Source organism: Mytilus trossulus, chromosome 13 (genome assembly GCF_036588685.1).
Source record: "Mytilus trossulus isolate FHL-02 chromosome 13, PNRI_Mtr1.1.1.hap1, whole genome shotgun sequence".
Lineage (NCBI taxonomy): Eukaryota > Metazoa > Mollusca > Bivalvia > Mytilida > Mytilidae > Mytilus > Mytilus trossulus.
In genome coordinates this window covers 36,201,904-36,216,427 of record NC_086385.1, presented here as the reverse complement: position 1 = coordinate 36,216,427, position 14,524 = coordinate 36,201,904, and the positions used below count along the sequence as shown (strand labels likewise).

The following is a 14,524-nucleotide window of genomic DNA, read 5'->3' as shown; positions in this document are numbered from 1 at the left end:
AATGATTTATTTTATTTTGACTGACTTGATCAGAAGACATCTTATGGGAGTTATTTCCCTTTGAAAATTTAAAAAAGACAATATGTTGGATAAATACATACGGTTTAAGTCTTAGAGGCCTACAGTCTTTTAATATGAAGTCCTTGGTCCATTTAAAGGAAATTGAGGTCAAGGTCAAAGGTCAAGGTCAGGTTATAAATTTAGAATTTAGCTCGTTATCGTTATTCAAAAGAAAATGTTACAGTTAATGATATGATATGTTTGCAAAATTAATGTTTACAATAAGGGGAAACTTCATCATATTCAGTCGAAGGGTTTTGGTAAACCCTTATAGGAGTTTTCTCCCCTTATGTATTTGAAATCATTATTTCTTCACAACTATACAAGCGATTGACCTTAGACCTTCTATTTTGAGTTCACTGACCCATGATCTTGAAATTGAGGTCAAGGTCAAAGGTCAAGGTCATGTTATAATTTTGGAATTTGCTTGTAATCTATATTCAAAAGTAACTGTTACATTTAATGATATGATGTGTTTGCCAAATTACTGTTTACAATAAAGGACAACTTCAACCCATTTAGGTCGAAGTGTTTTGGTCAACCCTTATAGGAGTAATCTCCCTTTTTGTATTTAAAATCGGTATTTTTCCACAACCATACTAGTGATTGACATGGGGTCTTTTGATTTGAGGTCACTGACCTATGACCTTGAAATTAAGGTCAAGGTCAACTTGACGTTCTAGATTGTACATGTAAATCTTCTTATATCTTAAGTTAGATTTCAAAAAAGAGGAATGGTTAGGTTTATTCAGAATTAAGTCGAAGACTTTTGTTTGTATATTTCATATTTTGCTGTTCGTTTATTGTTTTGTATTTCTATCAGGTTGTAAATTTTCTCGTTCGAATTGTTTTACACATGTTGTTCTAGCTTCATTTTTTCTTAACATGATAATATGCGTTGTAACTAAAAGCTCCTTTTAAAAGGTCATACTATAATCTAAATTTGTATACACAAAAATGAAATTATGTCTTTGCAAGAGAGTTGTCTTATTCGCAACACATGATAGTACTATACATCTGTTCGCTATGTTGCTGTCTAGTTGACGTAAATTCATTATTTAACAGAAATAACAAACATTAACTGTAATTTGTTTTTCTATAGAATTATTTGAATTAGAAAGTATTTTTTTTGACACCCCGCTGTATTGATAACATTTCTTTTTACAATTTTACAACTCTTCCATCAACGACTAAAAATGTTCCAGATTGTGATTTTTTTGTTGTCTTTTCCATCTTTTCTTATGTAATAAAAACCTTTAATCAGGACAAACATTCTCATCAGAATGCTGTTTAACGATGCTAATGTCGATACTTTTGCGAAAACGAATCAACAATCCCATAGCAAAAAAACGAAAAACGACCCCAACACAAATAGAGAATTTAATTAGATGCTACTATATGCAAATTTAAACCGGATATTCGATTTTCCGTCAATATTTTGTTGAGCGTATTTGTCGAACCTCTGCATTATCTGTATAAAACGAAACTGTCAGACAAAAATATGTTTTGATCGTGTGTGAACTGTGCTCTGTTATCTTGTTTTATGGAGTGCAATTTTGCATTATTTAAGTACATTTTCCTTACATGTGATAACTGATTGACAAAACAAATTGATTTTTATCAATGTGAAATTATATTGATTAAGTTTTTTTAGAATGCCATTTTAAAACCAAAATGAACAACTACTTAACGAGTGTAAATATAGTGAAAAAGCGAGTTAAACTTTTGGACCATAAGAATTTACATTTTATTTTCATGAAAAATACTTTTTTGAGTTAAAGTTTGAATTAGGTTTGTGGTCTACTAGATAAGAGCAATGATCATCATGCAGAAGGTCTTACATTCGTACCTGACTCGGCGCATTGGAATTTTCAGTGCATCAAAAAAGTGCTTTCATGCTCCGACGCACATCTCTCTACCACGACCGGAATTGAATGGGTATTTTTGGGGCTTCAGATGGCCACCTTGAGATCAATCTGCTCATTAGGTCTTTCTCTCTCATAATAACAGACCCTGCTTGGTGACCGAGTACTCTCTTTGTGTTGAAGTAGGGGTTGTAGATGTGAATATTGTTGTACATACGTTAGTGACAGATCTCCATTAATCCCACAATAGGGAGTGTACATGGATTCCACTGTACCACCAAAGCTGGTGAGTAGTGATTCGAAAACGGAGGGACCGACGTACATACAAACATGCATCGACAACTTAGGTGTGTATAGTTTAAAAAATTTGTGAAAATCTTGCTTGTCTTTTTTATTGTCGCTACCAGGTCTTAAATGTAATAAAGAACGTTAAAACTACATGATTCGATTACAAATCGACAATTACCAAGTTTTCAGTTGCTGAACACAATTGTTGTATATACATACAGGCAACACAATATTCAAGTTTCAATTTCTCTTTATTTCATGACAAAACATAAGAGATCAAATCAGCACATATTCATGAGACAGCTCTTCATACATTTAACTGTAGAATTTCTGCAGGCATAGGCACATCTCGACATGCAGACAGTTGAAGCTCTCTTCTTACCCCAAGACTTTGAAATTGATATGCCACCTTCAAAATAGGGTAATTGTTAATTTTAGAAATACATTTCTAAACACCCTCTTTTATATAAACCTGTTTCAATGTTGTGTTTCATCATAAGACCATTCGATGTTTTGATTTACTACCGTTTCATCGTGTTTGTAATATACGACCTCTGTTGATGTCCAGTGGGTTCTTATTTTTAAATACTGCTAGTTAGTTTTCGTTGCATTTCTCATTGTTTTTTCTTTAAGACAGTCGACTGACGATTTGTAATAATTCTTTGTATTTTCTCTTATTTTATAAGTTTACCATGAAGAGAAAATTCAAAAAGCCTCAAATCGTATTTTACACCAAGAGCCTAGGATTCGTACCAGTTGGAATTTTTTTTTTTCAAAGAATCAAAACAAGATTTCTTCATTCTTGTCCTCTCGTATCATAAATAAAAGCGAAAGAAAAGTAAATGCACGGATACATGAGATACGATTTTCAATCAATAAAAAAGAAAAGTCTTCAAAAATGTGTTGAGATACAAGCGATTGAAGCGCGTACTCACCAATTATTTCTTTTTCTTTTCTTTTCTTTTACTCCATATTTTTTTCTTGTTTCTTCTTTTTATTCATTGTATAAGATGTTTAAATTGCAATCACTTTAATATTAGAACTAATATGTAAGTATTATATATAGTTCTAGTCCGTATATAATCGTACATTTTACATATTTTATAAGGGCTATCTATCCTCTCTTCTTTTAGTAACCATTCTTGTAAAATTGAACTATGATTAAAAAATCACCAAATCAACTGTGTTTTTGAGCTGCAATATGTTTAGCTTACCTCCTGTTCCGCGGTGTTGTCCCCATCCATGATGAAAATGACCACCAATACGCCATCCATTTCTAGATTGATAATGACCATGTACTTGAATCCCTAGTAAGAACATACGAGAAATTGTAAAATCTAAATCCACATATAATTTTACCAATACCTAAGCGGCGAACTTCATTCCAACTCTTATCGAAAACAAAAAATACAACTTACCCTCACCCTTACCCTAATACTAAGTTGGACAATTCTAACCCAGAAGTAAAGGGTCGTCATATCACGTGAGACATTACAATATACATTTGCATAAATAGCGATATCTAAGTAAAATTTAAAAAAAAAACAATAATTTCGGTACAATGCAAAGCGTTTAAAAAGTCATGTTTGATATTTGAAAGCGATTTTATATCTGATCTGTAGTTTAAACTTACTGTGTCTTTTGACCAGATCATTTGTTTCATCGTCTACGTTGTCAGGACTTTGTGCGTAAACACCAGCAGCCAAAACAAGATACAATAAAGGAAGAATCGACATGGTAAATTTGCTGTAAAAAAAGAATATTTGTACGGTTCATATTTTTTTTTTTTTATTTACTTTCCATTTAACATGTTTAACTATAAGAAGATGCGAGATTGTCAAGAAGACAACAATCCACTAGAGTTCAATTGAAAGGGCCCCGAAATGAACAATGTAAAACAAGAAACGAGAAAACTAACGGTTGTATTAAGAACAAAATTATTTACAAAAAAAAAATATACCGGACATTCAGTATTACAACTACAGAACACAGCCTTTCTACTTGAGCCACTCACATGTAGTCGTACATAAAATTTACATTTTATAATATTTAAACAGATCTCCATATCTTGTATATCCCTTTGTTCATATATTCTCCTTTCTCTCTAAAAGTTTTCGATGCACAAGTAGTGTGAAGGTGTGTAAAAATTTACCTGCTAATGTATGTGCTTAGAAAGGTTTAGGGTAAATGTTCACATTGTCAAATAGTTATCAAAAGTACCAGGATTATAACAAAATACGTCAGACGCGCGTATCGTCTACATAAGACTCATCAGTTACTCTCAGACCAACATAGTTATAGAGTCAAACAAGTACAAAGTTGAAGAGCATAGAGGACCAAAAATTCCAAAAAGTTGTGCCAAATACGGATATTGTAATCTAGCTATTACTGGGATAAGAAAGTCCTTAGTTTTTACGAAAAAATCAATGTTTTGTAACCGGCAACTTATAAAAAGGACCATACAAAATCGGAGAATTATTTTTTAAATTGTTGTAAGCGTGTGTTATTAATCTTTAATGTAATAAATATTCAAGTCTAGTTATGTTTCAATTACTGTTAGATTAAAATGCATACATACCTTTATGACGCAAATATATTTGGATATACTTTATGTAATACTTACAGTGACTGTTAGTTCGGTGATATCAATTTTTAATGAACACTTTACTGATATGCAGCGCAAATGCATTATATATAGCAATGTGCATTACTTTTTCTAGGTAAGGAAACACACATTATGTATCAGGAATCAACCAAGGTTATTGTTTATTCAAAGAGCAGGTATCAATTTCAAACTCATAATATTATGTCAGCTGCGATCAATTACATAGGTGCACATTTCAATTAATGTTGCTATCGTGTAACATCAGCTTGGAAAATTTGAAATTTGTAAACAAAGCTTGATTATTGGGCAGTTAGTCTTTCGTCAATTGTAGTATTAATAAATTCGAGCTTCAAAAATGCATAGAATTATTTCTTATGTAATTTGAATTTGTGTATGAAGAACTTTTGTTTCCGCAGTATACTGTGAGTTTGAAACCCACTTAAACAAGTTGTTGCAATTACCGTGAATTTGGCAAAACTTTTATGAATTTTTGGTCTTCAATGCTCTTCAACTTCTTACTTTATTTGACCTTTTAAACATTTTATGATTCGAGCGTCACTGATGAGTCTTTTGAAACGCGCTTTCATGTGGAAGGTCGTTATATAGATATAGGAAGATGTGGTGTGAGTGCCAATGAGACAACTCTCCATCCAAACAACAATTCAAAAATTAAACCATTATAGGTTAAAGTACGGCCTACGTTATGTTTCTTTGAGGCATTCCTGCTTCTTTCAACAATTAACTCTGACCACAATGATAAAGCATTATCAATAGATATTTTTTCGATGATCTGTTCATTTCAGAATGCTTTATGTATGGCGAAAATGGAAATGAATGATTGGTCATTGAAGAATGATTTCAAGTCAATGGGTATACAAATTTGATATCAAAAATCAGAAAATATTTGTAGGAAGCTATAATTATCAAATAGTGTTATTTTATTCATTTATGAAAGTATCTGCTGAATATGTTAGATTAATAATTCGATTCTACATCTTTAACGGAAATAACTTCTCCACCAACATATTTTGTTTCAATTTCAAAAATTCTTGACAGCCAAATACTGATGATAAAATATGTTCATCAAATGATAAAATATGTTTATTAAAAGATAAGAGATCCTTTGTTGTTATCTAATAATGCAGCGCTAGGAATTCTAAATAATATTTTTTTTGTCATTTCGAGATTCCAAGAAATGTTATAACCTGAAAATTCTGTTTTATAGAAAAATCACAGGTGTTACTGCAATCGATTCTTTGTATTCTCAAATGTCATAGGGTATACTATTGTTGCCTTTATAAAATGGATCATGTTTCAAAACAGCTTGACAAAATCAAAATGAATTGACCATGGCGACGCTAAATAATTATTCAATCACGTCAGAACATTAGAAAAAAGTCATAAAATATTTTAAAGAGAATCAACAGTGTTTGATATGAATTGGCATGTGTTTTAATCTAATTATGAAAAGTAAAATCACAAAAATAATGAACTCCGAGGAAAATTCAAAAAGGTAAGTCCCTAATCGAATGTCAAAATCAAATGATAAAACACAGCAAACGAATGGACAACAACTGTCATATTCCTGACCTGGTACAGGCATTTGTGAATATCGAAAACGGTGGATTGAATCTGGTTTTAAAGCGCTAAACCTTTCGCTTGTACGAAGGTCACATCTTCATAATAACCAGTTGCAAGATCGTGGTAAAGATTATATTTCAATAGACATTTAAGCATAAATCGTATATACCCTTTGATTTCAAACTTTATCATAATATTTTAAGGTTTCCTTGTCAAATATGGGCATCTTCACATGTTCATTTGTTTCAGGCATTTGGTTTTGTTTGTTTTTTATTGTATATCGTTTGCTGTTTTTTGTCATTTGTTATCCGGGTATTAAGTAAGAATATTTTTCCTTTCGTATTTCGCACAGGTACGTGTTCATGTAAAGAACAATATATGTATCATGCCTTTCCTTAACACAAGGATCTCATCTCTAATTTTAGGAATTGACAATCGGTCACGAACGTTCGATTTTTTCCCTTTTTTAGCCTTTGTCTATTCCTCTCAAACTTTTTTTATCTAATTTGACACAATGGTGTATGGCACACGTTTATTGTAGTTGCCGGAACTCATTCAGAGGAGGACTTCCAAGAAAGTCATCAAAAATCTGTCCCCGCATATGTCAGTTAATTGGCTATGATAAATAGAGGATTCACGCGGGGAAATTTTCTGAGTACAATTATATGTTAGACAATATGATCAATATATAGCTCAGTACAAATTAGAAATGCAGCGAAATACGCTGATTGCAATAATTCTTTATTATATATACTATTCGGATGGAAAATTAAAAACGATAGGTTTTTATGAAATATTTTTTTAGAATTTTTTTTCACTGCGTTCCGAAATACCCAAATAACTGTGAGGTGATCATATGACTAGCGAGTGATCAACTTGTAAGGTCATGTAAAATGTTTCATACACAATTTTAAAGATACATTAATGTATATAGATTATCGATGTAATAGTTTCTGTAGAATAAACATGCTGTTTTTTCGGAATCGCTATGGGGTTTTGGTTTTCTTCGAAAAGACTACAATGACTTTCTAGACCACAATCTGTTACCATATACACTATACAGCTATATACTATAATAGTATTACTTGTAATACTACATACGGTTTATTTATCCGCCATCATTTAAAATGATCGCTGATACATTTTTTTTAATTTCATGCCGTGAAGGAACTTTAACAGTTGTTAATTTCAGTAAGTACGATTCAAAAAACAGATGACAAAGAGAATCTTGATATATAGTATAGATCCCTGCGACAATCATGCAAGATATTCATATAAAAGGAGCGTCCGATATTTAAACAGTTTGGTAAACATCATGAATGGGCCCCGGTCTTAGTTGGCGTTTGTATTTTTTTTGCAGGTCAGTGTTTTTGTTATTTTTGTGGCAGGACAGTGATTCTGTTATTCTTTTGTTTTTCATTGATAATTGATGACTATGTGACCCAGATTTGTTTTTGCCTAATCGATTTATGACTACTGTTGCCTTTATTTCTCTACTTTTGTCTATACATGGAAGAACCTAAGCTTGGTGCGAAATTCACAGAAACATAAATTGCAGATTGTGGAATAATCTCTCGCTATAAATGTTCAATTGTGTATACATAAAAGTTATATTTCATATGAACATACGTTAATTTAGAATTAAAGATAGCTTTTTACATGAACTTCATTAATTAATTATGAAATGTTAGTGTATCTGTAAATATTAATGAATCGTTAATGGTCCTCGTATTAATCTGACTTCCCCCTGCAACTTGATATTTGTTGGCGTAAAATGGAAAATGAGTTTCTTATGAAGATGAAACGTGGCGTTTTCTTTCAGTTATATAAAACCATTTGATTCGGAATATTAATGTTTGAATATACGAGTCTGCATGGTAGGGGTTCTTCATTTACTTATGATTATAATTATCAACAGTACCGAGCTTATAATTTGATACGCCAGACGCCCGTTTCATCTACGTAAGACCCATCAGTGACACTCATATGAACAAAGTTAAAAGTTAAAGCAAGTACAAAGTTGAAGAGCATTGATGACCACCATCCTCAGTATTTCGAATAGTTCATACTTTTGCAAGCATGTTCGATAAGGTCCCAAAATGGCCCCCTTTTTTAGCGTAAATTTCAAATTCGTATTTATTGACCAAAGTGACGATAAATTATAGCTAATACATTGACCAGAAAGGATATAAGCCATTTTGTTGAAAATTTTATGTTTCTGCGTTTCATTATGACGTCACAAGTTGTACTCAAATTGATTTTTCACGAAAAAATCAATGAAAATGGGTAAATTTTCACACATTATTGGACAGGAAACATAGAGCGTATACGTCAACAACAAAGATCTTTTAAAATAATGTTTGTGAAGACATTTCATATCTCTCATTTGAATATTTAGCTTGTCGACGCCTGCGCTCTATGTTTCCTGGTCCTTTATTTGGTTGAATTCTTGCTGATTTTGTCAAATTTCACCACAATCTCTTATTTTGACCTTTTTGGGAAGAAAAATCAACGTGTTAGAATTAAAATTTGACAAAAAAAAGTTCTTTTCAACTTTCTCTAATGTCTTTAAGGCAACTTTAAACATTTATTGTCTTGAAACTATCAACTTTATAATTGGGGCCAAATATGGCCCTTACCGAATATAGTTATCAAAGGTACCAGGATTATAATTTAGTACGCCAGACGCGCGTTTCGTCTATATAAGACTCATCAGTGACGCTCATATCAAAATATTTATAAAGCAAGTTACAAATTAACATAACAAAAGACTTGATGTACGGTAACTTTGAAACTGCTTAATAAATACAGGTAGCTTTTGTGAGAAATAAAGATACAAAACAAACTTTATTTAAAAAAATTATATATGGTGAGAGGTAAAGATATATAGATCGATAATGTTTGCAGGTACATGTACATTTGTACAAGGATAGATAATATTTTTACTGAGGGTTGATGTTAATAATTTATAGTGGGAGTTTTTTTTCTCATTTGATTTTTCCCCGACAAATGAGACTGTAACAATTGGGGCCCCCTTAGTTGCTCCCCTGGGCAACTGAGGGTTGATGTAACAGGCGATTGTTAATAAAATATGTTTTATATTTTAAAAAAAAAAAAAAAAAAAAGTCCGTATCGCGGATTCGTTAAACTTTAAAAAAAAAAAAATATTTATAAAGTCAAACAAGTAAAAAGTTGAAGAGCATTGAGGATCCAAAATTCCAAAAAATTGTGCTAAATACGGCTAAGGTAATCTATGCCTGGAATAAGAAAATCCTTAGTTTTTCGAAAAATTCAAAGTTTAGTAAACAGGAAATTTATAAAAATGACCACATTATTGATATTCATGTCAACACCGAAGTGTTGACTACTGGGCTGGTGATACCCTCGGGGACGAAACGTCCACCAGCAGTGGCATCGACCCAGTGGTGTAAATAGTTATCAAAGGTACCAGGATTATAATTTACTCCTTATATTTATAACATACTCCTTTATGAAAATATAAATGATATTCACTGAAGTGCTGACTACTGGGCTGGTTTCACCAGCAGTGTCATCGACCAAATGATGTAAATAGTAATCAAATGTACCAGTTTTATAATTTGATACGCCAGCAGCGCTTCCTTGTCTTATCCAGTCTTATTTTCTGTATTTTTTGTCCATTACTTATTATTTCTTTAGTTCTTTATTCAGTATTTGTTTCCTGTTCGACAATCTTTAGTCAGACCCTAATATATGTTTGAATGCATATATTATGATAATGAGGACATCGTTGTATATTGTTGTTATTATCCAACATCAAAGTAATTTTATTATGAAGACGCTCATAGATCTTCTTTATGATCATTGATATTTTTTGGTGTAAAGTAAACCACTGTTGGTTAATATAAGTTTTAGGCAAGGTCAGGGACGGCAATAGAATCTAACAACACGAACGATACAAACGTTGCAAAAAAACATACATATACGTTACATGATAAAATAGTGAATATTCTTTAAAATAATTCATTTAGTATGTTGAGTCTAGGATTTTATTAACAAAAACTCTACTTATGATGAATATTTAGTATCTTGATAATTTCTAAATTTATCAAAATGGGAATTTGATAAGAAATGAATGTTATGATTCATGCTAATTATAATCTATAGGAAAACCAGATTATTATTTCTCAGTCTTTAGTTTCTATGTTATTTTTTGTGTACAATTGTTTGTCTGTTGTTCTTTTCATTTTTAGCCATGGCGTTATCAGTTTATTTTTGTACGTATAAGTTTGAATGTATCTCTGAGATCTGTCGCCTCTCTATTCCATCATGAGGCTAACCTTGTCAACCTGCAATTGTTATTTCTTCTTAATCTAGCTACTTTCAATCAACTTAACCGATTTCTTGTTTAATCTTTGTCCATCATATATTTATTTATACTTAAGCAATATATGAGACTAGACTCCGAACAAGGTCAGTCACTTTAAGAAATATAACAAAATACTTTCTATATAAAACATAATTTATTGTACAATTAACATTCTTGATTTTTCCATTTCAGATAAGTTTTTGTATTTAAAATATAAATCAATGTATCAGATAAATTAACAACAAATGAAAAACTTTTCTTATACATAACTTTGGTAAACTAGCATCATGATGGACATAAGAGAAAGAGTCATTCTTCGGTATAATTCTGCACATTGATGTAATAGGAATATAACTACCTGTACATGAATTAGATTCAGCGTATCTCTGTGAATGCTTATCAATATGTATAAATAAAAATCTATAGAAAAAAAAAGTAAATGTGTAGAAGTTCATGAAGAAAACAATGCCGTGATATAAGTAATGTCAAGATGTTTTAATTCAGCATTTATTTTAAAACCTATTGAAATAAAGTTGAACGTTTTCGTAAAAACATGAATATAAAATGAAAGTGATGTCAATGAAATAAAAGTTTACATATTTAACAACTACAGGGTTCTACTAAATAATTCATAGAAATTTAGAAAATGTAATCAAATATACAAGGTTTACAATTTGATACGACAGAAGCACGTTTCGTCTCTTTAGTGGCACTCGGATTAAAATGGTTTGCAAGCCAGTTTTATACAAAACTAAAAAGCATTAATATCCTAGAATTTCGAAAAGTTTTGCAAAATGTAGTTAAGGGTATCTATGCCTTAGGGTTGAAAAACATAAGTGTTTCGAATAAATCACCATTTTATAAACAGCTAATTTATAGAAAATGAACATGTCAATGAAAATTCATGTCAACACAAAAGTGTTGAGTACTAGGTTGGTTACTATCCGTTGCAGACATTGATCGAGAGAAAGTACTACTTGTGACATACTCACAGTGTTGTGTGTGCAGTGTGTACCACTTAAAATTAAACATTGGATAAAACATGATTTGAGGTTTCAATGAAATTAAAACTTTAACATTACTTGCGTCAGAAGTGCCTTTCTTGATATACTTTCGTACATGTCATAATTACATTGGCCTGGGGGGGGGGGGGTGTTGTAATAAGAATATCAAAGACAATTCAAGGATCATTTTTCTATATTTTATAACTCTGTTGGTTTAATTATTATAACAACGGTTTTTTTTGTTAGCTTGATTTTAAGAAACAATTTGTCCATCTACTAGTTAAAAGGTAAGCTACAATATTTAAAAAATTTAAACAGTATATAAATAAGTTGATCCCCGACAGGTGTCTCTTCCCCATGCCACAGTCTATAAAACTTGTATTTTAAATAGGAGAAAAATTTCTTTACAAGGGTATACAACAATAGAAAAACTCATAATGATAAATTAACTCATCATAAATATCAAGATTACAGTGAGCCAGACATTTATTCCGTTATCAAATGTTTGATATGTGCAAATGATATGTAATACAAGATAAGTTTACATCTAAAAATATAAAGAAGTATTCAAAGTCCATCCGAATATGATAATCAAAAATAAATTACACTTGGGGGAATATGATTAGAAGGACTTTGTTCGCAATAATAAATATAACAATATACAAAGCAAAACAAATTATTATAACACAACAGACAAATGATAAAAATGTAAATAAGAGATTTCCATGAGTGAATATAGTTTCAATATTGAAATATCATATATAGTGATGATGAATGAACTCTCAACATTATGTTAAGATTCAATGACAGTCATTAGCTTAGCTCAATACTATCCAGGTAGACATGAATATTGACTACACAAAGGAATCCGATTAGGTGCAGAGTAGCCTTAAGCTTAAAGTTGTGTTTTCATAACCTTCCAGTATCTTTAACTGTTGATATGTTTCCAAATACCCACAATGGATTCGATGACTTTAAGTTTTCTTCAACCATGATAAGTTCTATTGTTTATATTATACATGTCAAGTCCTACTTCAGAATTGTTTAATTGGCCGTATATCTTGACACTTAAATGTTTAATGTATACTTTTTTCGATATTTAAATTAGGTTGCAAGAGTTCTTCATCCATAAAAAATCATCAGTATCCAAAATATATCCCAAAGCCTTTTAAGAATATGTGTTCCTACAATAGACCACTTTCGAGTTTGTCTTTTACCAGAAAATAAACCCTCGTCAACTATGCGCGCCTTTATGACGTCATTTACCAGATAGAGGGGATCACCTGTATCCCTACACTATTAACGTTCATTAAGCATCTTTGTGATCGTCATTGTGCAGGATGAACTATAAAATAATGTTTGTTCGGTAAGTTCTTTATCACAATTTCCTAATTTCAGCTGGGCTTATTGTCAATTATGAGAATTTAATTCGTCGATTAATTTGTGTAATATAGCATCATAGTTTTCCAGCCAAAAGCTCAACATGGAAATGGCAGTGACGATGCCCCTAAACGGACGAATGATGTTCATTTAAACCAGAAATTTTGACAGAAATGCATCGAGCTCTAAAGATATCTATTGCCATTTTGTTTGTAAATTGCTATTAGACACATATATAAGGATGTAAAAATAAAACAAACAATATCAAAAACAAGACCAACTAAACAAACGATGAAAATTTTAACAACATGAATGGACAAATTAAGCATATATAATATCAGATCATTCAGAGATATATAACAAACGTTGTTCTCGTTATTGCATTTTGAATATATAAAAACAAGTATGTGTTCACAGTACACGGATGCCCCACTCGCAGTACCATTTTCTATGTTCAGTGGACTGTGAAATTAGGGTAACAACTCTAATTTTGGCATTAAAATTGGAAATATAATATCATAGGGAACATGTGTACTAAGTTTCAAGTTGATTGGATTTCAACTTCATCAAAAACTACCTTGACCAAAAACTTTGACATGAAGCGGGACAGACAGATAAAAGGACGAACGGACAAACGGACGCACAGACCAGAAAACATAATGCCCCTCTACTATCGTAGGTGGGGCATAAAAACTTCAATCTATAGGAAACTACAAAGTATGATCATTATGACGGAAGACCAAATAGTTTAAACACATCTAATAACCAATACTATAATTAAGAATATTGTTCTCTCCATGTTATGGCTTCTGTTGTTTTTTAAAATCCTGTTGTTGCCTGTAAATCAGAAAGAAAGAAATATTACTTCTTTAATTTATAAAAAATGAATAAGATATGGTATGAACGTAAACTCTCCATGAGTATTCTTATATCAGACTTTATATCATTCATATTGCAATGAAAACAACAACATCAAGACATCAGATTGTCAGTCATTATTCATGATGTTATTACATAAGCAATCTTAATCTTTGAAAAATATTACCATGGTCGAAAAACAAAATTCGTTAAATGCGTTCTTAATTTTTTCTATATTCTCTTTTAATCTGAAGACAGGAATTAATTCTAAATCACATTGATTACTGGTACAGAATGTATCTGATAAAAAAAGGTGAGTAATTAAAAGAAATAAAATGAATTTCAGAGAGTTCAGGATTCTAAACATTTAAAGCATCGTATTGCTAGTAAGTCTATAACTACAATCTATAAATACAATTCGCCTTTTCAGAATTCAATGAATTATTGTTCGTATCCTAAAATGAAAACAAAGTCACTTCATTGGTTGAATTTACATTGTTTATGACATTTTCGACCAATCACGGCGTTTTGGTGT

The 14,524-nt window shown here is 31.2% G+C and overlaps 2 protein-coding genes across 5 annotated transcripts in view; both read right to left on the bottom strand.

Annotated features, from left to right (window-relative positions):
* Positions 1-2,437: 2,437 nt before the first annotated feature.
* Positions 2,438-3,953, bottom strand: LOC134693957 (uncharacterized). Its single transcript, XM_063554935.1, has 3 exons — positions 3,847-3,953; positions 3,428-3,520; positions 2,438-2,622 (listed from the first exon to the last, which is right to left on the bottom strand). The coding sequence occupies exons 1-3, from the start codon at positions 3,947-3,949 to the stop codon at positions 2,495-2,497; spliced, it is 324 nt and encodes a 107-aa protein (XP_063411005.1). The 5' UTR covers positions 3,950-3,953; the 3' UTR covers positions 2,438-2,494.
* Positions 3,954-10,888: 6,935 nt separating this feature from the next.
* LOC134693948 (serine-rich adhesin for platelets-like) overlaps positions 10,889-14,524 on the bottom strand; it is a 38,636-nt gene continuing 35,000 nt past the window's right edge. For all 4 annotated transcript variants that reach the window (XM_063554916.1, XM_063554919.1, XM_063554918.1 and 1 more), the window contains exon 13: positions 10,889-13,968. In XM_063554916.1, coding sequence (XP_063410986.1) covers positions 13,951-13,968 — 18 coding nt within the window. In that variant the 3' untranslated portion in view covers positions 10,889-13,950. The remainder of the gene's footprint in view (positions 13,969-14,524) is intronic.

Bases quoted from the DNA above. Each gene is read 5' to 3' on its own strand.
- LOC134693957 (XM_063554935.1), bottom strand. From the start codon at position 3,949: ATGTCGATTCTTCCTTTATTGTATCTTGTTTTGGCTGCTGGTGTTTAC. The intron at 3,521-3,846 runs GTAAGTTTAAAC...TGTTCTTACTAG, and splicing joins TGATCTGGTCAAAAGACACA to GGATTCAAGTACATGGTCAT. The intron at 2,623-3,427 runs GTAAGCTAAACA...CCTATTTTGAAG, and splicing joins ACAACACCGCGGAACAGGAG to GTGGCATATCAATTTCAAAG.